This window comes from Balaenoptera borealis, assembly GCF_965194805.1.
Source record: "Balaenoptera borealis genome assembly, chromosome: 15".
Lineage (NCBI taxonomy): Eukaryota > Metazoa > Chordata > Mammalia > Artiodactyla > Balaenopteridae > Balaenoptera > Balaenoptera borealis.
The window spans coordinates 71,320,065-71,344,920 of NC_138871.1; the positions used below are offsets into that span (position 1 = coordinate 71,320,065).

At 50.9% G+C, this 24,856-nt stretch overlaps 2 protein-coding genes and 1 pseudogene across 9 annotated transcripts in view; 1 reads left to right on the forward strand and 2 right to left on the reverse strand.

Moving 5' to 3' along the window:
- Positions 1-12,610, forward strand: part of OTOF (otoferlin) — an 89,140-nt gene extending 76,530 nt beyond the window's left edge. For 2 of the 4 annotated variants that reach the window (XM_082357065.1, XM_082357063.1), the window contains 16 exons: positions 709-738; positions 1,158-1,289; positions 2,990-3,056; positions 3,927-4,063; positions 4,167-4,301; positions 4,665-4,802; positions 5,105-5,232; positions 5,350-5,520; positions 6,166-6,326; positions 6,999-7,141; positions 7,513-7,601; positions 9,102-9,200; positions 9,355-9,596; positions 9,723-9,901; positions 10,007-10,107; positions 12,212-12,610. In XM_082357065.1, coding sequence (XP_082213191.1) covers positions 709-738; positions 1,158-1,289; positions 2,990-3,056; positions 3,927-4,063; positions 4,167-4,301; positions 4,665-4,802; positions 5,105-5,232; positions 5,350-5,520; positions 6,166-6,326; positions 6,999-7,141; positions 7,513-7,601; positions 9,102-9,200; positions 9,355-9,596; positions 9,723-9,901; positions 10,007-10,107; positions 12,212-12,392 — 2,133 coding nt within the window. In that variant the 3' untranslated portion in view covers positions 12,393-12,610. Of the gene's footprint in view, positions 1-708; positions 739-1,157; positions 1,290-2,989; positions 3,057-3,926; positions 4,064-4,166; positions 4,302-4,664; positions 4,803-5,104; positions 5,233-5,349; positions 5,521-6,165; positions 6,327-6,998; positions 7,142-7,512; positions 7,602-9,101; positions 9,201-9,354; positions 9,597-9,722; positions 9,902-10,006; positions 10,108-10,583; positions 11,508-12,211 lie in introns of those variants that run through there. The other 2 variants (XM_082357064.1, XM_082357066.1) reach the window with 1 other exon arrangement.
- Positions 11,594-24,856, reverse strand: part of DRC1 (dynein regulatory complex subunit 1) — a 51,981-nt gene continuing 38,718 nt past the window's right edge. For 3 of the 4 annotated variants that reach the window (XM_082357047.1, XM_082357045.1, XM_082357048.1), the window contains 4 exons: positions 16,759-16,934; positions 15,503-15,646; positions 15,041-15,143; positions 13,671-13,922 (listed from right to left, as the gene is read on the reverse strand). In XM_082357047.1, the coding sequence (XP_082213173.1) occupies positions 13,866-13,922; positions 15,041-15,143; positions 15,503-15,646; positions 16,759-16,934 (480 nt within the window). In that variant the 3' untranslated portion in view covers positions 13,671-13,865. Of the gene's footprint in view, positions 11,786-13,670; positions 13,923-15,040; positions 15,144-15,502; positions 15,647-16,758; positions 16,935-24,856 lie in introns of those variants that run through there. The other variant, XM_082357046.1, reaches the window with a different exon arrangement.
- Positions 22,770-24,572, reverse strand: LOC309611971 (small COPII coat GTPase SAR1B pseudogene; annotated as a pseudogene). Its single transcript has one exon. The product of its transcript is annotated as a small COPII coat GTPase SAR1B pseudogene (transcript).

Consider the following 24,856-nt stretch of genomic DNA (forward strand, 5'->3'; position numbering starts at 1 on the left):
TCGAGGCCCGGGGCCTGGCCTGCAGGCCTGGGATGGCACTGCCAGGGGCTCTGGGGCTACACCGGGAGATGCCACATCCCCCTGGGCTCCCAGCTTCCTGAGCTCCTCCCTGAGAAGCCTGTTCCTCCTGGAGGCAGGGGCGGGGTAGGGAAGACCCCTGGTTTCAGGCCATCAGCGAACCAAGAGGGCGGCACAGACCTGAGCTGCCCCATCGTCCCACAGGCCCTGGACTCTGGTGGGGCCCTTTTCACCAGGTTCCTCTTCAGCTGTGTAATTTTGTGTCCACTTACTTTTTAAGACACTTGTCCTTCATCCAGCCAACATTACTGACCTCCAGCCTCATGCCGTGTCAGCCTCCCCTCTTGACTCTGACTGCCCACTGCAGTCATCTGGGGAGTTTACAACTCTCCTGGTGCCCAGTACCCCCATTTGGACTCAGTGGAGCCCTGCAACTGATGATTTTTAAAAGCCCCCAGTAATTCTAACGTGCAGCCAAGTTTGCAAACCACCACCCTGGAAGGTCTGAGGACACATCTTCGAGGCAGACCTTCCACAGACCCAGAACTGGCCATGTGAGCACAGCGCTCACGACACAGGGAACATCCCTGCGTGAGCACCCTCTCCTCCACCCTCCCTGGCCAGCCGCTACCTACCACTTCCGGCCCCAGTGGCTAAGTCTGTCCCTGTCTCCTTGGTTCCTTTCTGCAGACTTCTGATGCCGTCATCAAGGTGGATGTGGTGAGTGTGGGGACCAGCCGGGGGGCTCTGGGGAGAGAAGACCCTGTACTACATAGGGTATCAGGCCAAGGAAGACAGCATCAGGGACCGAGCCACCCCGTAGCCCCTGATGCCCCGGCCATCTCACCCCTCCAAAGAAGCAGAGGGAGAGAGCTGTTTGGGCTGCAGGGCCCCTGAGAGACAATCCTGCCTTGGCTGGGGGCTCATGCTGGCTGGTCATGACCCTCTCTGGGCCGTGACATCCATAAAACAAGGCCCTGCCCCTTTGATGTCGGTAGCCCCACAGAGCCTCCTGGAGCCCAGGGCTTTCCTGGAGCAGATGGTCGGAATGAATGGGGGACCCCCGGATTGTTCAGGGCTCCGTGAATGGCCAGGGTGCGGGGATGTATGCAGGACTCTAGACCTAGCCAACCCTGCAGGCTGATGAGGAGAAAGAGAGGAAGAAGAAGAAGAAGAAGGGCAGCTCAGAAGAACCAGAGGAGGAGGAGCCAGATGAGAGCATGCTGGACTGGTGGTCCAAGTACTTTGCCTCCATCGATACCATGAAAGAGGTGAGGCCTCGGCCTGGGCAGGGGGCCAAGGAGGGACTGGGCTGGGAGAGGGGACCCCAGCTCCACATCAGACCCTCCTATCCAGCTTCTTCCCCACCCACACCAGAGCTGGCTCCCCCACTCCGTCGACATGAGCTTGTGGCAGGCTGTCTCACAGCCTCGAAGTTCTAGCTCACCCTTTTCCAGGATGGAGGTCCAGTCTACCTTCCCTGCCTTGGTTTTCTCTAGTCCTCATTCATTTCTTCCACAAATATCTCTTGAGTATATATGATGAGTCAGACACCAACCTAGGGGCTACAGGAGCCAAAAGATAAGATTGGCTACCTGCCCTGAGTATTTACTGGACATGCAAAATGGACACGTAAGCAGATACACTACCATGTGATAACAAAGGCAATTCAGTGCCTGGGGGCATCAGGAAAGGCTTCACAGAGGAGGTGACCTTTGAGGAAGAGGAGAAATATGCGCTCAGAGGCCAAAGAGAACAACAACTTCTCAGGAGTATTTGCACAGCTACTATTATTTTACATAATAATACACAGCTGTTTTATTTTACATGCCTCCGTCAGTGTGGCTGTGAAATGTTCTTCCCCTATTGTGTGCACATGGGTTCTGTCTGCTGAGCCAGATTGCAAGTTCCAGAAGGCTCATGTCTCCTCTTCCTCGTTTGTCTCTCTCCACACTGCCAGCCTAGCTCAGGGCACTTCTTGACTGACCGACTGACCAGGATGGACGTGTGCCCATGGTTGTGTTTCCTCAACCAAGCTGATCCAGCCACATTCTCTCCCCAGGCCCTTTCTATGACCCGAGTTGTGTGTGATGTTTACCATCCATGTTAGAGCACAGGTTAAACTGCTGTAGCAAGTTAGATTGATGTGAACAAGAAGAAGGTTGGTACGGTGATTCAGTGGGGTCAGGGACCAAGACCCTGCCATCTTGTTACTGGCATCTGTGTGGTTAGAGATGGCTTGCCATCACGTCCTAATACTAGTCCACGGGAAGGGTAAAGAGAAGAAGGGGACGCATACTCCTTTCCTTTTAAGGGCCCAGCCTAGAAGCTGCACATATCGCTTCAGCTCACACTGGCTAGAATCTAGTTCCATAGCCACACTTAGCTGCAAGGGGGGCTGGGAAATGCAATCTTTAGCTAGGTAGCTGTGTGCCAAAAACTTTTAGAGAGCAGGAGAGCAGATAACTGGGGGACACCTAGTAGTATCTTCTCCCACCAACACCTCCTGAATTCAAGTTGGCCAGGCTGGAGCTCCAAGAGGCTGCCCATTGTCTCCTCAAGTCTATTCCTGTAATTTGCACAGGCTGCCAACAGGTGGCGGTGACACCTTGGGTGAAACCTGATGATTTAGTGTACAGTGTGTACTGACTGAAGAAAATAAGGCACATTTTCTTATTCAGTTATACTTTTCTACATTAAAATAATAATACCACTAAGAAGCAACATTAAAGAGCACATATTTTTCAATCATACACAATTAAAGAATCATAACCCCTAAGTACAGTTAAGTCACATTGTACACATCATAAACTTATTTTTAACCCACTTAAGCACATCATGGGTTTGAAACCCAATGGAAAAGAGTTTCTGCCTCTAAGCATTTAAGACTGGTCTAAGACCACAGCGTGGGTTCAACAAACCCCTCCCTAGGAAACCCACCTTCCCTCCTCCTCACCTCATCTTTTGGCAGCAACTTCGACAGCAAGAGGCCTCAGGAACTGATTTGGAGGAGAAGGAGGAGATGGACAACACTGAGGGTGAGCCCTGGAGCCCTGGATCTCTGCCTCTCCCTCCTGGCCCCCTGGATGGGTGGCTCCCCTGCTTGTCACACCAGCTGCTTCTCTTTCCCCTTCCCATGGGCCCTCCCAGCTGCAGCAGCCAACAGCAGATATCACCAGGCATCCCTGGGCACCAGAGAGCAGGCTGAGACCCTTATCTAGAGTGGCTTTTACTCTGACCAGTTCAGTAGCCACAGTGAGGGACAGACATTTAGAGTCACAGAACATCAGAGCTGGAAGGGATCTCAGAGCTCACCCCATTCAGCATTTTCCAGACCTTTTCCATGGAACACTATTAATGGGTCTTCTGAAGGGAAGAGTGTTCTGGGGTCAAATGGGTTAAACAGGTCCCTTGGTGCAGGACTTTTCAGTGCCTTTAATATACAAATGCTATTATAAATCTCTAGAAGGAAGACATAATAAAATATTTCCCCAGCTTATTTTACATATATATATATATATATATATATATATCTTTTCTTGTAAAGCATTCCAAGAACACCTACACCTAGTGTTCCATTGAATGCTGTTTGGGAAATGCTGATACAGAACAATCCTCTTAATGTTAAAGACAAGTAGACTGAGGCCAGAGAGCACAGTGAGCTGGCACCAGACCCAAGCTCCTTCCATGCCCCTCTCTGTCAAAGGGCACACAACAGTCTTTGCACATCCCTGGCAGACTGGTGCCCTGCTCCCACGTGAGGCGGGCATGCCAGTGAGCATTGTCTGCATTTTCTACAGATGAGCACACAGAGACCTGCAAGTTAAATTAGCAAAGCGACAGAGCTGGGTCTCCAACCCAGGCCTTCCTGCCAGATCATTTCTGCCTCCTTGTCTGTTTCTGGCCAGGCCTGAAGGGGCCGATGAAGGGCAAGGAGAAGGCAAGGGCTGCAAAGGAGGAGAGGAAGAAGAGAACCCAGAGCCCAGGCCCAGGCCAAGGGTCTGAGGCCCCTGAGAAGAAGAAACCCAAGATTGATGAACTCAAGGTGAGGGTCTGGGAGCAGACCTAGCCAGAAGGTAGGGTCACACCGGGGGCAAGACAGAGGCCAGTGGACCGGCCTCGCCCCCTGACAGCCCGGCCTGGCTCAGGTGTACCCCAAGGTGCTGGAGTCAGAGTTCGACAGCTTCGAGGACTGGCTGCACACGTTCAACCTGCTTCGGGGCAAGACGGGGGACGACGAGGATGGCGCAACTGAGGAGGAGCGCATCGTGGGCCGCTTCAAGGTCAGGCAGGGAGCACAAGTGGGCCCTAAGTCCTGAGCCCCACCACCAGCTCTTCTCCCCACCCCAAGCCCGGGGCTGACAGCCAGGTGGAACTGTCAGCCAACCCGGTTGATAAAGTATGAAAATACTTCCATGCTGATTGATAAAGATCATCTGCCCTAAACCCACTTCCCCACTCCACCCCCCTCAGAGTTGCCCCCCCACTCCGGCCACTCCCTGCAGAATCCCTGACTCTCCGTACCCCAGCAACTAAAGGGTTAAGGCCCCACCGCAGCAGGGTGCAGACCCTCAGTGCTATTTTGAATGCCACTCCTGCCTGTGCCATGGGAACCTGCACCCTGACCCACGCTTGCCTCGCCCCAGGGCTCCCTCTGCGTGTACAAAGTGCCACTCCCAGAGGATGTGTCCCGGGAAGCCGGCTATGACCCCACCTATGGCATGTTCCAGGGCATCCCCAGCAATGACCCCATCAACGTGCTGGTCCGGGTCTACGTGGTCCGGGTGAGAGTCCCCTCACATCCTTTCCCCAGGCTCCCAGTCCTCCTGCCCAGGAAGGGCTGAAGCAGCTACAGACTGACAGCCCCCAACCGGAAGACACCAGGGAGGTCAGCTGGTCTAGTGCCATCCTTTATAGAGGAGGAAGCCAAGGCCCAGAGAGGGTCAGGGACTTGCCCAGGGTCACACAGCAAGTCTCTGGTCCGTGCTCCTGCCCCTCACTGTCATGAGACCATCAGGGAGAGGGGCAGGGACACTGGAAGATGAAGGTGCCCAGACCCTGCTCAGGAGCACCCCTCCCATCCCAGGCCACGGACCTGCACCCCGCAGACATCAATGGCAAAGCCGACCCCTACATCGCCATCCGGCTAGGCAAGACTGACATCCGTGACAAGGAGAACTACATCTCCAAGCAGCTCAACCCCGTCTTTGGGAAGTAAGGCCTCCTGGTGTCCCACTTCCACCCTGCCCCGACTTCCCCAGAGCAGACCACCTCCTACTCCACCCTACCCCAGCCCAACCCTCAACCCTTCTCCCAACCCTGTCCCACAAGGTCCTTTGACATTGAGGCCTCCTTCCCCATGGAATCCTTGCTGACGGTAGCCGTATACGACTGGGATCTGGTAGGCACCGATGACCTCATTGGGGAAACCAAGATCGACCTGGAGAACCGCTTCTACAGCAAGCACCGCGCCACCTGTGGCATCGCCCAGACCTACTCCACGTGCGTGGGACAGGGCGGGGCAGGGCACACCTACTGCACCTTGACTCCAAGAACAAGATGCAGACCGTGGGATTCGGGAAGGTGGACATATTATGGTTTCTGTCCCAGCCAGGCCTCCACCCCGACAGGTTCTGGGCTCAACCTTCAAGGGCCAGGACTGCAGATTGCAAGACAGGGAGAGAGACAGGGGATTCCAGGACAGAGGAAGCAGGATGAGGAGAGAAAAGCAGGCTGGGAGGAGAGGCAGAAGTGCACTAGGAAGAGTGCGCTGAGGATCTGGCCGCCCTGTGCCACTGCCAGGCTGCATGACCCTGGGCAAGCCCCTTAGCCTCTTGTGTTATCAGTTTCCTCAGGGAGTCTTTGAAGTTCCGTTGGAGTGGACACAGTTGGGGGATGGTGCGGGCTGCCCTGGGGGAGACTGGATACTCATCCCTGGGACACTGAAGACGTGGGCCGGAGCCCAGGGCAGGAGGGATCAGCCTGCAGCAGCCCTGGTGTGTCAGCTGATCCTAGAGCGCAGGGCAGGGCTCACTTGCTGACACGGAGCAACGGCCAACCTAAGAAAACTGGCCAGGACCATCTACCACCTGGGGATGGCCCAGCCGCACCCTGAGCCCCACCCAGCCCATGTGTCTCCTCCGACAGACACGGCTACAATATCTGGCGGGACCCCATGAAGCCCAGCCAGATCCTGACCCGCCTCTGCAAGGAGGGCAAAGTGGACGGCCCCCACTTCGGGCCCCCTGGGAGAGTGAAGGTGTCCAACCGCGTCTTCACAGGGCCCTCCGAGATCGAGGATGAGAACGGTAACAGGATGCTGGACAAAGCTACGGGGGTGTCAGAGGCCAAGGAAGGACCCACACTTCCCTGTGGTGGGACCACCCATCCGCTCATCACCCCAGTGTCCCCCTCCTGTCCGCCCAGCCTCCGCCCTTTCTCCCCATCCCACACAGCGCTTGCCCATTTGTCCCCTTCACTCTCTCCCCCAGCATCCCTGTAGGGTAGGGAGGTTCTCCCCATTCTGCAGATGAGGAAACCGAGACCCAAAGGGTTTCAGTGACTTGCCCAAGGCCACTCAGTTCTTACAAGGCAGAGTGAGGGCATAGACCCAGGTCGATCTGGCTCTCCCCACACTTTTGCCCCCCTGGCACCTTCCAGAGAATCAGCAGGTATCTCTGCCAGGAAACCAATGCCAACCATCTTCAGGGTGCTGGGACAGGATGTGGGTTTTTCTCTTCCCTGACCTCATAGCCCAGAATTCTCTGGTCAAGTTCTCCCAAGCAGAGGAAACCCAAGGACACAGACTTTGCTGGGCCCATGAGGCAGCTGAGAGCTTGGGCAATCCACATCTCCCTCTGTGCCTCAGTTTCCCAACAGTAAACTGGAGATGGGGCTTCTTTGTGTCCCTGAGTCCCTGGCCCAGCACAGGTCTCTTGTTCTGCTGAGCTCGTGTGTGAGCTCTCCACCGGTACCCACAGGGCAGAGGAAGCCCACGGAAGAGCACGTGGCACTGTTGGCCCTGAGGTACTGGGAGGACATCCCCCGCGTGGGCTGCCGCCTGGTGCCGGAACATGTGGAGACACGGCCGCTGCTCAACCCTGACAAGCCGGGCATCGAGCAGGTGACTGGCCTGGTCGGGATCTGAGGTTCTTTGGTATTTGGGATCAGGGAGTCCCAACCTGGGTCCGTAAAAACAGATCCTCATGCTATTCACTGCGTTCCCCTCATACGCACACACCATGGCCCTTCGCCATAACTTCCAGGGTTCGAGTCTTAACTTTGTGTGAGAATTACATCACCTCAGATGGAGACCTAGGGTATCTCCCTCAGAAGCTGCCACTGGCTATTGGTGACGTCATAGGAACTGCTGGCATCCAAGGATGAAAACTGATGAAATGGGTCCTGACAGAACAAAGGTTGGGAGGGAGAGGAGAGCTGGCCTTGCTGGGCAGAGGGAGGAGTCCGTGAGACCTGCCACACCTCCTTCCCCAGGGCCGCCTGGAGCTGTGGGTGGACATGTTTCCCATGGACATGCCGGCCCCCGGGACGCCTCTGGACATCTCCCCCCGGAAGCCCAAGAAGTGAGCTGCTCAGGCCCAGCACCCCTCCCTCCCTGCCCCCCAAAGGCATCCTTCCTGTAGGAGGCTCCAGGCCCAGGTCTCCCTAGTCAGTCCCGTGTGGCCTTGTTGGGGGAACAGAGCAACCCATCAAGAGGGCTTTGGGGCCTGCCCTGGCCGGGTCCCCTTTGCTGCAGCAGGGGCCACACCTCCGTGGCGAAGTCAGCGAGGGCCATGAGTTCACACCGGCACGCTCCGGCAGACTTTGTCCTCACAGACCCACTCCTCCACGTGCGTGCACACACACAGCGTCCCCGTGGGTTCCCACACACACACACACACAAGACACAGAAGCCCTGAGAGCCTGCTCTGCTCCCTGACAGTCCCCACTCCAGGCTGTTATTCAGCTCTACCAAGTTTTATTTAAAGCATCTGCTGATGAGATGCACAGGGCGAGTGCCCAGAAGAGGCGGGAGGATGGGAGAGTGGGGAGTACTGGGTCAGGAGCTACGCCACTTGTCTCTCCTAGTTGACACTGGCCAGGTCACTTTGCCTGCCTGGTCCTCAGTTTTCCCATCTGTAAAGTGGCAGGATCAAGTCACTGCCAGCACTGGCCTCAGCGCCTGCAATCAGGGCCAAGTGCGTAGGCCTATGAAGTTGCACAGGACCCCACGCTTATTTCAAGATGGCAGTCTTAAAATTCTTAATGATTTTTAACAAAGGGCCCACATTTCCATTTTGCACTGGACCCCGCAAATTATACAGCCCATTCTAGCTGGCATAGTCTCCAGGTGGGACCCTGAGTCTGCTGTTCCAGGGCCCGCCACCAGGGGACACCCCAACCCGTTATGTCTCCAGGACTTGCAGTCCAGGACAGAACTCCAAGAGCCACAATCCAGTCAATTTTTAGTAGCTGACTCAACCTCACTCCTAAAGGTTGAGACATAACTACCTCATTTATCATGACAATTACACTTCAAGGGGAAAATCCCCTTTGGGGACAAGGATGTAAAGGAAATCAGATTCCATGGTGGTCCATAGCCAGCTGCTGGGCTTAAGTGTGAACTTTCATTAGAGCTGGAGTGGAGCTTCCGGCCCCTGGAGATGGGGGATCTTGCTCCTGACTCTCCAAGCCTCGCTTCAGCCACGCCCGCACCCCCCTGCACCCCCCACGCCCTCCCCCGCAGCTTGGGCAGCCTCTCCGAGGCCTGAGTCCGCCTCCCTGCCCAGAGTGTGCTCTGGGTCCTGGCATTCCAGCCCAACTGGCTCTCCCCCAACCCGGCTCTCCTCATAAGAGCCATGCTGGCTGGGGGACCCTCTTCTCTCAGCCAGGTGCCCCCATGTCTCCCCATCCCCTCAGCTTCTCCCCACATCTGCTCCCTCAGCCCCAGCCTGACCCAGGCCCCATGCCCACCCCAAGTCCCCAGGACTTGTCCCTGTCGTCTCATCTCCAGCCCCATCCTAGCCCCAAGACCCTGGAGAAACCCCCCCGCAGGCTGCTAATCAGCCCCTCCCCCTGCCCAGGTACGAGCTACGGGTCATCGTGTGGAACACAGATGAAGTGGTCCTGGAGGATGATGACTTTTTCACTGGGGAGAAGTCCAGTGACATTTTCGTGCGGGGGTGGGTGAGAGGTTCCCCGGCTGGGAGGGGGCTGAGCTGGGTGAGCCCACCTTCCTGCGAGGCAGGAGAGGAGGGAGAGGACAGGGGGGCTGTGGGTGGAGAGAGCCCCCCCAGGTGTGGCCACAAGTCTGGAGCATGCGACGATGCTCCACAGGTGGCTGAAGGGCCAGCAGGAGGACAAGCAGGACACGGACGTCCACTACCACTCCCTCACGGGCGAGGGCAACTTCAACTGGCGCTACCTGTTCCCCTTCGACTACCTGGCTGCTGAGGAAAAGATTGTCATCTCCAAGAAGGAGTCCATGTTCTCCTGGGACGAGACTGAATACAAAATCCCCGCGCGGCTCACCCTGCAGATCTGGGACGCCGACCACTTCTCCGCTGACGACTTCCTGGGTGCAAGGCTGGGACCGGAGCAGAGCGGGCAGGGGAGGGGGAGGCAGGGGCAGGGTGAGCCCGGCCCAGGTTTGGGGGTGCGGTCAATAGTACCGGATGTCAGAGCTGACTCTGAGGTCGCCACAGGGGCCATCGAGCTGGACCTGAACCGGTTCCCGCGGGGCGCGAAGACGGCCAAGCAGTGCAGCATGGAGATGGCCACGGGGGAGGTGGACGTGCCCCTGGTTTCCATCTTCAAGCAGAAGCGTGTCAAAGGCTGGTGGCCCCTCCTGGCCCGCAATGAGAATGATGAGTTTGAGCTCACGGTGGGCACCACTACTGCTGGGCAGGGGGCAGGGCTGGGCCAGGCCAGGGCGCTGGGGGCCTGGCACCTAACCCGGGCACCGGGACCATTCTGTTCCTCTCTGCAGGGCAAGGTGGAGGCAGAGTTGCATCTACTCACTGCCGAGGAGGCGGAGAAGAATCCAGTGGGCCTGGCCCGCAATGAACCTGACCCCCTGGAGAAACCCAAGTGAGTGCTCTGCCGGCCAGGCCCCTGCCACGCTAGTCCCTGGGGGCACTGAAACAGGAAGGAGGTGCCAGAACCTTCTGGTCTTCTTGCCCTCCATTCTGAGGGCACCTCTGCCCTCTCCGTCCCTTCCTAGGCCACAGCCTCATTGCAGGGGAGCTTCCTTCCTCCTCCCCTTCTCCCCAAAATCCACACCTCCCTCTGAGCCAGAGCATGGGCTGCCAGTACAGGAAAGCGGCACCTCTCCCAGGGAAGGCCCCACTTAGCTGAGTCAAACACTCTTCCTCGTTTTTGCCAAAGACAAACAGCTGCAATGGTGGACTCTGGGGCCCCAGGCAGCCTTCATGGCTGGTGGGGTGCCTGGAACTAGGAACTCAGCCAAGGGTCGGCCCCCATCTTGGCCGGGGCCCTCACCACACCCCAGCCCTCATCTTCTGTGTCCTTCCTCCGTGCTGCCTCTGCTCCCCTTGCTGCTCCAGCCGGCCCGACACGAGTTTCTTCTGGTGCTTGAACCCTCTCACGTGTGCCCACTTCTTCCTGCGGCCCACGTGTCGCTGGCTGCTCCTCAACCTGCTGCTGCCCGCACTGCGGCTCCTCCTCGTCGCCCTTTTCCTCTACTCTGTGCCTGGCTACCTGGCCAAGAAGACCCTTGGGGCCTGAGCCCAGCATCCTACTGGGTCTGGTACTCCTCCCTTCCTCCTGGACCTAGGGCTTATGAGCTGGGCAGCATGTGGAACACACACACACACACACGCAAGTGCACACACAAGTATGCCCACAAGTGCACACATAAGGATACCGACAGCAACTTTTAAGCTTTCAAACAGTATCATAGACTCAGAACTGCAAATAACTGTCTTGCATGTTCACGTATTAGGCCAGAGAGGAAAAGTAAATTGCCCAAGGTCACCTAGCCATCAGGGTAGAGCTAGGATTCAGCCTCAGTTTTCAAACTGCCAATCCAGTGTCCTTCGCAGTACACCACTCCCTCTCCCAGCGACAATCAGGACAGACTCTAACCCAGTTCCACTGGCAGAAAGAAGTTGAGCTATGGACGGGAAAGGGGAAAGGCTTTGGCTGGGATTAGCCACCAAGTCCTGAATAGTGTCTGCCAGTATCCTCCTCCCAACCCCGAGCCCTTTCCTGCCCTGCAGGACAGTGAGTATCTCCATCCCATTCAAACATCTTAGTAACAAGCACATGAGGAGCACAGCTCGGTGCCAGGCGCTGGGCTGAGAGCATCCCATGCACTTTCTCATGTCACCCTTTTACCAACCCCGGAGGTGGGGGTCTACTATTAACCCCGTGGCACAAGTGAGGAATCTGAGGCTCGAAGAGGTGCCTAACTTGCCTGTCACCGCTGGGACTAGAGACCAGGTGCCCTGCGCCCACACCCCTGTTCTGCAGCCCCATCTGCGCTGAAAGGCTCTGGAGGGTGTGGTCCATGTCCTCCAGGAGCAGGAAGAATTTGAAGAAGCATATTCAATACTTTGATTTTCCATCTTGACATTTTATAGAACCTGTTGTTTTTGTAACACAGTCAACAGAATGTAAGCTCAACAAGCCCTTCTGGGCTAGGCGGCCCTGCAGAAGGTAGAATAGCGATCCAGCCCTGACGGTGGGCAGGTCGGGGTGAGGGTGGTGTACGCCCCACCGGGGCCCCTCACACCCCTGGCAGGACCTGGTGGGGACAGAAGCAGAAAGGGGGAGAGGTTGAGAAACACCGATCTCACTGAGAACATGGGGCAGCACTGAACTGTATACAAGGAACCGCTCAATAGGGGAGCTTTCTAATAATCGGAACTGCCTGCAGTGCCGCGGCCGCCTCTTCAAGCATTGACCTGCCATCACTGCGAGGGTGCGGGAGGTGTGATAGCTGCCCAGCTGCCAGAAATGCCGTCTAGGCCGCGGGAGGAGATGGGGCACCAGAGGGTCCTGCAAAGAGGACAGGGAATGCAGGCAGCAAACCTGGTGCTCAGAGGTGGGCTCAAACCCTCCCTCCAGCACTCAGTACTTTGGGGACTCAGTACTCTTGGGGTCTAGTAGGGCTGAGGGGATGGGGTGCCTTGGAGATGCCACCAACTGACCAAGACTCTCCCTCCCCCAGCCGGCCCGACACGGCCTTTGTCTGGTTCCTCAACCCCCTCAAGTCCATCAAGTACCTCATCTGCACGCGGTACAAGTGGCTCATCATCAAGATCGTGCTGGCACTGCTGGGGCTGCTCATGCTGGCCCTCTTCCTCTACAGCCTCCCCGGCTACATGGTCAAGAAGCTCCTAGGGGCGTAAAGGCCCCGGGGCCTCCCTGCGCTCCCCTCCTGGGCCTGGGCGTTTGCCCCTCCTCTGGCATGGAGGCCTCAGGTCCCAGGGGCCTTCGTCCTGCTGTCTGGGCTGGTGACACCCCCCCTCCCTGCCTGTCCTCACCACCTCAAGTCTGCTGCTGGCCGGGTCCCTCCCCTCTGGTCCCTGCCTGCAGGGTGGGGAGTGTGGGAAGGGGTGGGGGCCTGCCCCACCTTGCTGAGGCTCCAGAGGAAGCCACCCCAAATCCCCCCCAGGCCTTCCAGTAGAGCTTGAAAGCGTTAACAAAATTAACTGAGAATCGAGAATCACGTCATGGGCCAGTGCCCAGGGCTTTCAAAAGAGTTAATGAGCAAAAAGTATCACCCTCCCCTCCCCCAGACATAATCTTGCAAGGGCAGCCGACACTAGCAGTCTTGGCTCTGCAGAAGTGCGCCAGATCCTTCGCACTAATCCTGCGGGCTGGCTGCTTTCCCCGCCGCTCCACTCGGCCCAGGCAGCCACAGCCCTGGGTGCACAAGCCCAGTCCCTGCCCAGCCTGTGGGTCCTGATGGCTTTCCAGAGCTTCCTCAGCCCAGGCTAGCGCTCGCAAGCCTGGACGTCCACGCCTGGACGCGCGTGCCCCCTTACCCGCCTGGCCCCTTCAGGGCTCACCCTTCCGGCCCTCCAGGGGCTGCCTGGAGTTTGCTTGAAGTGCTGCCCCCCCTGCCTGCGTGAGCTGGGTTTCTCTTGGCTGTTTTTCCTTTCTCGAGTGGTGATTTTTCTCTTAATAAAAGAAATCAAACACTGAGCTGACAAGGCTGCAGTTGTCCAAGTGGGGGGACTGATGGGGGCCGGGGTGCAGGGTTGGCTGGCAAACTCAGTACAGGATGGGCCCCTAACCCTTTGGGGGGCCTTGTGGCCCAGGGTTCAAGGTGGGCCTAAGGTACAGGGCCGTCTGCCCAGGCTGCCCACAGGAAGAGCCTCACACCACAGCCCAGGGAGCACCGCAGGCTGGACCCAGGGGCCCCAAAAGCTCACTAAAGGGTCCTGCAGGCCCAAGGACAGTCTGCAGGCACAGACCCCGAAATGGCCCAAAGCTCCAGCCGCCACCTGCAGACACCAACTTCCCCCAAAAGCAAGAAGGGAGCCCCGTGCCACGGGCCCTGTCCCACAGCTACAAGCCTGTTGTCAAACCACAATCTGAGGCTGGGGACAAAGTCCCCTCGTGACACAGAGGTGGGGATAGGGGCCCGTGTCTCACCTGACCTCTTTAAAGAGATTCAGACACAACTTTTTAAAGGCTTTAATCATGCCTGCAGGATACAAGTAACTCTCCTTGTCACCTTATCTTGACAGGCCCGACAACAGCAGCTCTGGAAAACCCAGGGAGTGGGCCCAGGCAGCTCCCCAGGAGATGCCACCTCTGGCACCAACGCCAATACCAGTGTCGGCCCTAACATGACAGCCTTTCGAGGTCTGGCTCTATTTTGTGGGGACCCGGAACACCTGAGTCGGAGGAACTTGCAGTTCAGAGTTTATCTGGAAAAGAGTAAAGGTCATGACAATTCCCCCAGGGTCCCCCTGCCACAGGCCTCCAAATCCCTGGGAGCACCTCCTCCCCCAAACACTTCTGGCTGCCTGGGAAAGCCCGCAGCCTGCCTTCCTCCAAAGCCAAGACCTGGGCTCCTCGTCTGGCTTCTGCTCCAGCTCGTCAGGCTCCGGTAATGTTCTTAACCTTCCCCTCTGATCCATTCTCTTGAACCCTCCCCTCCCCTCTTCACCTGCCCACCCTAGCCCCAGTCTGGCCCTGTGCTTCCCCCCTCCTCCCCATCCTCTTGCCCACAGTCGCCTTGAAGGAAGTATGGACCATACGGTTCCCAAACATCTGAGTCCTGTCTCGGGCCAAGAGGCCATCGTGACCCCCCGGCTCACCACATCCCCCCCTCAGGTGTGGCCTGGGGCCTGAGACCTCACGGGCCACACATCCCCAGTGCGTGGGCGTGTGGCTGGCCTGGGCTGATGACGGAGGACCTGCGCTCAGCCCCGTGTTACGACCTTAAGCACCATGTGGAGGATCCCACAGGAGCAGAGCAGAGCCAGCAACTGTGTTGCCAATGGACTCTTCCCTGTGGAGCGGACGGGGAGATCCTTCCTCCTGCCAAGCCATGGGGAAGTTGCCCCGACTGTCACTGGAGCAGGCACGAGTGGGGGCCAGTGCATATCTGCCCCAGTTGGAACCTCCCCTCCCCATGTCACATCCTAGGCCAGACACCCAGGGCTGGCAGAGAGGGAAGAGTCTGCCCTCTGGGCAAGTTACAGAGGCGCTGAGTTTCGATTCTCCTTTTTGTGAAAAAGGGGGAGAATCACTTCCGCCCTATCTGCCTCACAGACTGGTTGTTAGGGACCAAAGAAGGAAATTCATGTGGAAGGGCTCTGTAAGCTGGGAGGCCAGCACTGCCTCTAAGAGCCGTCCAGCAAGCAGCCAGTGCTGAAAACGATGGGCATCAAAGGGACACTATTACAGCCCGCATCTCAAAGCTCCCACGCCTCGCAGCAGGGTGGGGGCAGGGGTGACGCCTCACTTCCTAGTATCTCCTCCTGTCCCAGGGCCTCTCCCAGCGTCCCGCCTCGCCTCCCTGGAGGGGCTCATCACCCACCTTGGAATCTAGATACTGTTGCAGCAGCTGCTGGAGCTCTGTGTTCTGCCGCTCCAGAGAACAGTTTTCTATCAGCAGCTCGGCCCTCTGGGTCAGGACGAGGCTTTGGGCAGAAAAATCGGTTAGCGGCCCATTGAATCCTCCATGCTCTATCAAGTAAGGGCCAGGGGCTCTGCATTTCTATCTGGTTGGAGGTGGAAGAGGACCCCAGAAGTCTCGCCCACCAGAGCAGCCCTCCCGCCCTGAACGAGCCAGGCCAGCGGGAACAGAACAGGGAGGGCGGGGCCAGAGGGCTCCTCCCCCAACACTACCGCCCCCTGACAGGAGTTGCCCTTTGGCAGCTTTTCTCTCCAAGAGTTCACGGGACAGGGAGGCGCCAAATGTGGCCGCTCCAAGCAGCATCCTTCTCCTACCTGTCTGCCCGGCTCCCTCCTCCTCCTGGGCCATGATATACACACGTACTGGTACTTCTCCAAGGCTGTGTAGAGAGCATCCCAGAGGTTCAGGGTGGTGGCAGGGATAACCGTGGTCAGGGCCTTCCAGTACTCGGAGTCCTTTGAGTCGTCTCGCACAACCTTCAGCAGCTTCACTGGTGCCCGAAAGTCCCTGAAGGTTGAGAGCGCTGGTACCATCCTCTCCGCCTGGCGTCATCCAGGCCCCCAAGCAGGGCCCATCACAGTGCCTGCACCTCACAGACCTACTGCCTTTCCACCTGTCACCTTCCCACCCAGCTATACAAGTTCATCAGCTCGTGGAAGATTCTCAGAAAGAACACGCGCTTATCATCAATGTTCCTGATTCCTGGTGCCATTGTCACCTTTGTGAAAGCATCACTGGAGTTTCATCCACCCGCTTTCTCTCCATCAGTTTACCTCACTGGCTTTATAGCTTATTACTCTGCCTATTTCTTCCACAAATGTAGCAAAGCAGCTCTCAAAATGTATCTCCTCTCCATCCCCTCTAGGATAGGCTTTATCCAGGCTGTTCCCTCCCACCTGGACAAACCTTCCTACCCCTGTCCTTGCATCCAGCAGCAGCCCCCTCCCTGCCGCCAACGTGATCTTTCTAAAATGCAAGTCTACTCAGGGCTCCCCCATGGCTTAAGATCCTTTTCTGGCTCCGGTCCACTACAGGGTAAAGACCAAGACCTTGGGCAATTTGGCTAAGGCTCTCAAGATCTGGCCTGGCTCCTCGACCCAAGCCGGTCCCACTCCTCAGATCCTTGACACTCCAGCCATACCTCTTTGTCATGATTCTTGAACCAGGCCTTTCCCTGTGCTGTGACATCCTAAAATGCCCTTCGCCACCCACTTTGTCCACCGAGGAAAACCCAGTTCTGGTGCCATTTCCTCCTAAAGCCCTCTCTGATATGCCAGATGGAGGTGACCACTTCTCCTGAGCAACATGACACCTCCATATGCTTTGACCATTGCTCTGATCACAAAGTGTTCTCCCCACGGGGCCTTCACACACAGCAGATCCCAACAGATGTTCGTTGAATGAATGAATGATGACTGAAAACATGCAAATCGCTTCTACACCCATTTCTTTCATTGTAATGTCCGTGGATTCCTCTCACCCTCCTTCCAGACATCCTTCTACTCACTCCCCCCAAGTTCTGGCTCAGCAGCCTCTTCTCCCATCCCTGGCATCTGTTGGGCCCCCATCCCATCCAGCTTCCCCAGTTCTCAGGCAAGCCCTCCAGCAACACAGCCCACCTGGGTTTCCTCAGACCCGTGACAAAGGCCTCCAGAATCTTGAGAACATCGTTGGGGTGGATGAGCCGGGGAGAAGGCGGGGGCTGCTTCTCCTGTGGCTCTCGGTCCACAAGGCTTCCCTCCTTCTCTCCCTGGGTGTCCAGCTTCTCCAGTGGTGATACGAGGCTTGTTCGCTCCTGTAGGGGAGACACAGATGCCAGGGGTTGATCTGGACAAAGGTGCAAGGGTAACCATGGCTGGAGGTACGCAAGCATGAGTGTATGAGGACAGAAAGAGGAAAAAAGGAGAAAAGTGTACAGAAAGTTACAGAAGTTAAGGAAAAGATGCAGAGGGAGGCATTTACACAAAGAAAGAAATAGTGAGGAAAAAGAATGGGGAAGAAGGAAGATGGGACCAGGGAGAGGCACATAGGGAGCTTCAAAACAGTGATAATGTGGGAATTCCCTGGTGGTCCAGTGGTTAGGACTCAGTGCTTTCACTGCGGGGACCCTGGTTCGATCCCTGGTCAGGGAACTAAGATCCTGCATGCCATGTGATGCAGCAGAATTTAAAAAAAAAAAAAAAAACACACACACAACAGTGATAATGTTCTATTTCTAAATTCAGTTAACAGGTGTTCATTTTATCGATATTCATAAAGCTTATATGATAAAAATATCCTCTTGACTCATAATACAAATTAAATTTTAACTTTTTAATTTTAAAAAGTCCTCCTACTCCTGCCTTGCAGTTCATTCAGTTTACTTCCCACGCGCAAACCAATGTTATCAGTTTCTTACGTATCCTTCCAAAGAAATATATATACATATAAGCACACACACACTTTCACTTTTTCTTCCCATTTTTACATGAATGATACTCTACTACATACATAGTAGAGTTCCACATACCAATAAACCTTAGCTTTTCACATAAATACATAACTTTCTTGTTCTTTTTTTTACAGCTGCATAGTATTCCATTGTGTAGATGCACCATATATTAATCAATTCCTTAATGATGAAAATTTAGGTCATTTCCAATCTTTTGTCATTTCAAACAGTGCTGCGATGAATAAGCTATGATAAACACATCGTTTCAACTGTATCGAGTATATCAATAGACTAACATCCTAGAAGAGGAATCACAGGGTGAAGTGTACTATACGGTTTTGTAATCAATCCTGCCAAGCTGTCCTCCACAGAGTCTGCAACAATTTACACTCACACCAGCAAATTATGAGCATGACTGTTCCCCAAATCTCAGCCATCACTATGTGTTATCAAACTTGCAGATTTTTGCCAACCTGACAGATGAAAATGGAATTTGAGCACTTTTAATTTGTATTTCTCTTAATACAAGAAAGCCTGATTATATTTTCATATGTTTAAAAGTTTTTTTTTTCAAAGACCAGGTAATCATTTTATTTTTCTATTCCTGACACTCAAATTCATAGGGGGTGAAAAGACAATAGAACATAATCAAAATAACACACAAACACAATTCAAGAACATTTAACCAACTACTATAGCTGTTCTTTGTAAAATACATAAAAGTAAACAGAAACATCTTTATATAAATTAATGCTTAACAATCTGTATACACTGTAAAACAATTGTTAAAATTCACACTAAGATACTAGTGCAAGCAGTGGTGCACAAAAGTGCAAACAAAGTTAGTGATGAAAAACTTATCACCGACTTACCACTTCAACATACTCTGCATTCACTCAAATGCTGAAGGCCTCACCACAGAAAACACTTTGATCACTTTTAAAGTTATGTGACTACATTCACCCTGAGTGCTCTTGCCTCAGTATGGCAACTGATTACGAGTCCAGGATAGGAGCAGCTCCAGGGAATCCAGAAACCCATGTGAAGTTGGCCATTCTGATGTGAATCTTTATACTTGATAATGAAAACAATTTCAAGGACAACTTGTATGTCAAAAACCGTAGAACTGTCACCTCCCTTTTCCCCCAAATATTTAAAACTAAAATTAAATCTAATTCCCCTGCTTCATTTAAAATACACGCTGAAGAAGAATTCATCCACTCCAGTGCGGCTTTTCCACAGATAATAATTCTGCATGAAATAACTCAAAAACCTTTCCCATTTCTGTCCTAAAATCTATTTGGGGTGGGGGCACTCCTGAAACAAAGTTTACTTTGAATAAATTTGCTTACTTTACTGTGATTACTTTGGATTCTGTTTGAAAGTGTGGTCAAAGCCTGGAACAATCAATCAGAGGTATTAAATATATTAGCTACTTAATGTTCTAAATTATGAGGACAAAAATTAGCTAGTTCAAAACTGCATCTTCAGTAGACTCTGTAGATTCCCTTTATACTCAGGGATATTTTTATCCAGGTGTGGGCTGGGGGTATGTGAGGGGGAATGGTTACAGGGTTCAGGAGTAGAAACATGGTTTTAACAAAATCCCAATCACTTTACATAGAGGCACAGTCCTATATTTCTAAGAGCTTGTTCTCTTTCTTTTCTTTTTTCTCTTTATCTTTCTTTCTTTCTTTTTTTTTTTTTTTTTTTTTTTTTTTTGGTTAAAAGCACTAATTTGCATTTCAAAAGGACAATGATGGAAATGACCAGAAACATCAATATGGAGCTTTGAGAATTTAGTCCTTAATTGAAGATATACTGTTTTCTGAACTCTTAACTATTACCAAAAAAAAAAAAAAAAATTTAAAGTTTTATAGAAAACCTTTAATTCCCTATTAATTTTGCACCCAGAAATTTATATTTGCTAATCTCTATTTTTCTCATGCTCTCTTGGAGACTTTTTGAAGCTTCACCAACTTTTACATATGTTTCAAATGATCCAAACAGGGACTTCCCTGGCAGTCTCCATGATTCCAATGCAGGGGACATGGTGATTCCTGGTCGGGGAACTAAGATCCCGCATGCCGCATGGCATGGCCAGAAAAAAAAAATCCAAACAATATACTCTAAATAAAATCAACACAAGATTTTCTGAGAGACTTCCTTTTATATTAGCTATTTTCAATGTACTCTGGTCAAAATTTATTTGGCAATAGAAGCCTTGCAAACTTCAGTCATGTAAGTGACTAATAAGACTGAAATGCCACGTTGAGTCACATGCCAAGTACAGTTTCAGAAAATGTAAACCTGTCTCCTGAAACTCTCAAATCATGTCAACTAGAGGTATTCTGTTTTTAACGATGGAACTTGTGAAAATGTTGGGTTAATCAAATCATTTTGCAGAAGGCAAGAAACACTATTATCACAGCTATTACTCTATTTTAATGATTTATAAGTAGCTTATGTGCTGGAAAGCACTACACAGAAGTGTGAGCCAGTTGAAAACTAAAGAAAAGAAACAACGTTCTGTGTATACGTTGTAAACCACAGTAAATCTGTATATGTACACAGGCACACAAAACTAAAATTTAGATCTATGCAGGCAATATCTGAATTCATACTTCTTTGGCACTCAAGCATACTGGGTCAACTAAGCCAATGGTGAAGAATATTTTTTCATATGCTTTAGGAAATATCTGTGCCCCAATTTTTAAAAATGCTATAATCTTCGATCTAAAAATTCACGAAGATAAACTGGAATCCATCAATTTAAACAGTTACACAAAACTATAATTAACAGCAGTCATTGAAACAGGTGTGAGGTTAAGAATCTCTTCTTTAAAAATATAAAAGCCAGCTGAGGCCCTCTATTTTTAGAGTTTTGGACTTAAGATTTTAAAACATCTTTTGAACACTTCCTGATTTATATGGAATCCAATCTTAGCTTGTATACAATAGTGTTAATTACATTTTCACACTTTACAGTGGGAGGAACAAAATTAACCTATGTCCCCAATACTACCATTTACCCAAAAAATACTCAGCAAATGTACACACTTGCACAGGCACATACGGAGTATATGTTTTCCCCATGTGCTTTTACTGCTTCTTGGTATTCTCTTAACTTGCTTCTTCTGAAGGAAGCAGTGACTCAGTGTATATGCTCTGAGGAGATCTCAGAGCTAGATGGTAAGCCCAATGGCTGGGGAACACTGAGGCCCATCTCCCTCAAGCTGGCAGGAAAGTACAGATTCATTTCCAGAGGTTCAGGCCATAAGACTCTTACATCATTGGGAAAATATCCACAGTTTAGCTGTGGTCCACAAGGTGACTTTGTTCCTTTGATCCCAGTGACAGACCTAGAATGAGAGTTCTGAAACAAGATATTTTGTACCAGAAAGCAAATCCCCTCTAGAGAAACCAGTAAGCTTTTTCCTTTATACCAATTTATAACACAAATAATTAACTTCTCAATTATCACAATAGATACTAGGAAATACTTGAAGAAAGGCATGTCCCTGTAAATATTGAAAAGATACCAACTACAAGAAGCAGTTACTTTTAATAAGGCTTAATTCTGTTTAGTCAAGACATTAAAAATGAGTACTTTAAACATATCTGGCAGAATAAACCAAGAGGCTGAAATATCATTTGCTACTTTTCCCATGGTGCTACTGATGTTTCTAGGCAGGGAGAAAGCTTTTTTATTTTCGTTTAGAAGGAAGCTGAAAGTGAAATAGAACAGGTGAATTCCTAAAACCATGTCATGGTGAAATGACCTTGTTGGTTTAGCTAACTGGTAATTGCTTCCAGGCATGTCCTTCAATCCTTATTTGCTTCATATATTACATTATTGATGACAGAAGGGACTACAGTAACTCTGATTTGGACAGTAGCTAGAGAAAACACTAATTCTGATATTAAAATCACTCTTGATGGAATTGGAGCAATCTATTCTCAATGGAATTGGTTAAATATACTATAAAACCTTGGTTTATGACAAAGAGAGGAAATCTTAAGCTTGACAGTCTTTAAAAATAAATATTTGGCACTTGTCTTTCAGCTAATTATGGGAATCTCCGACATATGGAAAAAAAGAACTCAATTTCTTAGGAAATTAAAATGCTTCAAAAAGCTAACTAAAATCTTATTAGAAAGTCTATCAATGAGGCTTGCAGACACTATCACGTGGCAAGCACTGTGTCTAAAAACAAAAGCCTTTCGTGCTATAAAGTGAGAGCTAGCTGAGAATAACTAAAAAAAAATAAAATTAAATATATGGATTCATTTTCTTTCCACCAAGAAATAAAATATGCCAAAAATGCAAAAGAGCTGTAGGATAGGAGCAAAATCCCCAAACATCTCAGTGACAAATGAAGCAGAATAGGCTCTTTTTCCTCAGATGCAGGTCTCCACGATGAAACTGCGCACAAGACCCTACTTGTCGTTTGCCCTGGAGAGTGCCATTAAGTATAAAGAGACTGGGGAGTACCTCTAAATGTGGGGAGACTGCTGCCTGTCACTACTTTTGGTGAAGAGGCACAGAACACCAAACCGGGCGCCAGTAAGCCGGAGCACTTCAGAATCAGACAACTGGAATGGGCCTATCAAACCAAAAATTAACCTTGGGTCGTACCAGAAGCTGTGTTTTTCTGCAGAAGGCCGATCCCACAGGGCCTAGGACATGGACCCCATCAGCACTGGTAATGGTAGTGTTACAGATAAAAATACACATGATTCAGAGATAAATGTGGTATAAGGTGCAACCAAACACAACTTGTCTCCTGGAAAATGCAAAAGCCTCTAGGAACTTAGGCATTATTCTAAATATTCTGAAGCAATCTCCTTTCCCAGATACCCCCTCATATAGATTATATTAAACATGCGGGGCTTCCCTGGTGGCGCAGTGGTTGCGAATCTGCCTGCTAATGCAGGGCACACGTGTTCGAGCCCTAGTCCGGGAGGATCCCACATGCCGCGGAGCAACTAGGCCCGTGAGCCACAACTACTGAGCCTGCGCGTCTGCAGCCTGTGCTCGGCAACAGGAGAGGCCATGATAGTGAGAGGCCCGCGCACCGCGATGAAGAGTGGCCCCCACTCGCCACAACTAGAGAAAGCCCTCGCACAGAAACGAAGACCCAACACAGCCAAAAATAAATAAATAAATAATAATTAAAAAAAAAAAAAAAAAAACATGCAAAATTTCAGAGCATACTAGCCAGATAAGGCACATTAAAATGAAACATTTGCCCAACAAGGATGCCACATATTAGGGTTTGCTTTATTGCATGACGTTTGCATAAGAAAAAATAATGAAAACTGTAAGGCATCATGCAATCATCAATAAGCTAATTATTATCTGTTCACTTAAGATAGATGGATACATAATCTAAAATTTAAAAACTAGTTCCAAAAAAGTACATAAAAAATTTAACATGATGAACTTTTAAATATGGTTTACATTTGTAGTTTCATATTGTTAAAAAATGCTTCAAATGTAGTCTGTAAAGTTGCTCTTTAAAAATGGTGCTGGGGGTAATGTCAGATTATAAACTGTAGAAACTAATTATTTTTATGGAATTAGAAAGCTAACATTGTGATATTCAAGCTTACTAGAATCAGTTTTCAATTCTAACTCAAATTAGGTTGATAAAATATTAATAATCTAAAAAACATCTGTTTTCTAACCAACAAAAGTCTATCGAATTCATGTTATGCATGTTGAGTGATCAAATCTCTGAGTAGGCTTGAATGGTGAGACCCTGAACCGATGAGGGCTGGTGTTAATCAATGTACTGCGCCATCCAGCGGAAGCCTTCTCCATAGCCTTGTCTTTTTTTTTTTTTTTTTTTCCTTGTCTTTTGAGCACACTACACATGAAAACTTCAAAGGGCCGGGCATTCAGTTCTTTCAGAGACACATTGCCCTTTCCTGTTGTCTGACCATATAAACCAAACATCTCTCACAACCTCTCTTCACTGATGGCTTCAGGTCTGTCAATCTTATTCCCAAGAATCAGTATAGGCACATTAGCAACAGTTTCATCTGTCATTAGTGAATCAAGTTCTTCTTTTGATTCTAACAGCCTTTCATGGTCTACACAATCTACCAGAAATACAATGCCGTTGATAGCAGGAAGGTAGTTTTTCCACACTCTTCGAGTTTGAACATGTCCACCCAGATCAAAAGTTGTAAAGGTCATGCCAGCAATGGTTAGTTCTTCTGAAGTGGGATGTAACTTTGGGACATGTTGTCCAAGTCCGTCATCTTTTAGCATGTGTAGCAATGTTGTTTTTCCCACATTATTCAATCCAAGAAATACCAATTTACCAGTTTTCTTATATAATCCTAAAAACTGTAGCATACTGATGAAACCACTGTAAATCCAGTCAAATATGAAGGACATAGCCAAATCTTATAGGGTCTGCGATTGGAGAGAACACAATTCCTTGCTTGGCGTTGGCCCTACTCACTCTGACACTGAACTGCAAAGCGCGATGGCTGCCGCGGCCCTAGTCCCTAAAAGTTACCTTATTGCCTCTTCTAGGAGGTGTTCGTTCATATCCCTTGTCTGTTCCATTGACTTGTGGGTCGTTTTCTTATTGGTTTATGAGAGTTCTTTATATAGTAAGGAAATTAGCCCTTAACTGTGATATGAATTAAAAATATTTCCCCCCTACTGTCATCTGTATCTTAACTATGCTTATAGTGATTTTTGCTCTACAGAATTTTTTTAATGCAGTCAAATATGTCCTTTTTTTTTTTAAATGGCCTCTGTGTTTTGTCCACTCAGCCAACTCTTTCTGGAAGCATGTCAGGATACTCACCCTGGGGCTAACAATACTAAAAACATTTTTTATTTCAAGTTTTAATTTTTATATTAAAATTTTATAATATTTTTAACATGATGACTTCCTCAAAATAGTCAATTACAATCAAGATAGGTATTAAAAATGGGCCCTGCTTTGCAGGAAAGTGCTACGGATCAAAATATTCAGAACTGGGCTTCCCTGGTGGCGCAGTGGTTGAGAATCTGCCTGCTAATGCAGGGGACACGGGTTCAAGCCCTGGTCTGGGAAGATCCCACATGCCACGTAGCAACTGGGCCCGTGAGCCACAACTGCTGAGCCTGCGCGTCTGGAGCCTGTGCTCCACGACAAGAGAGGCCACAATAGTGAGAGGCCCGTGCACCGCGATGAAGAGTGGCCCCCACTTGCCACAACTAGAGAAAGCCCTCGCACAGAAACGAAGGCACAACACAGCCAAAAATAAATACATAAATA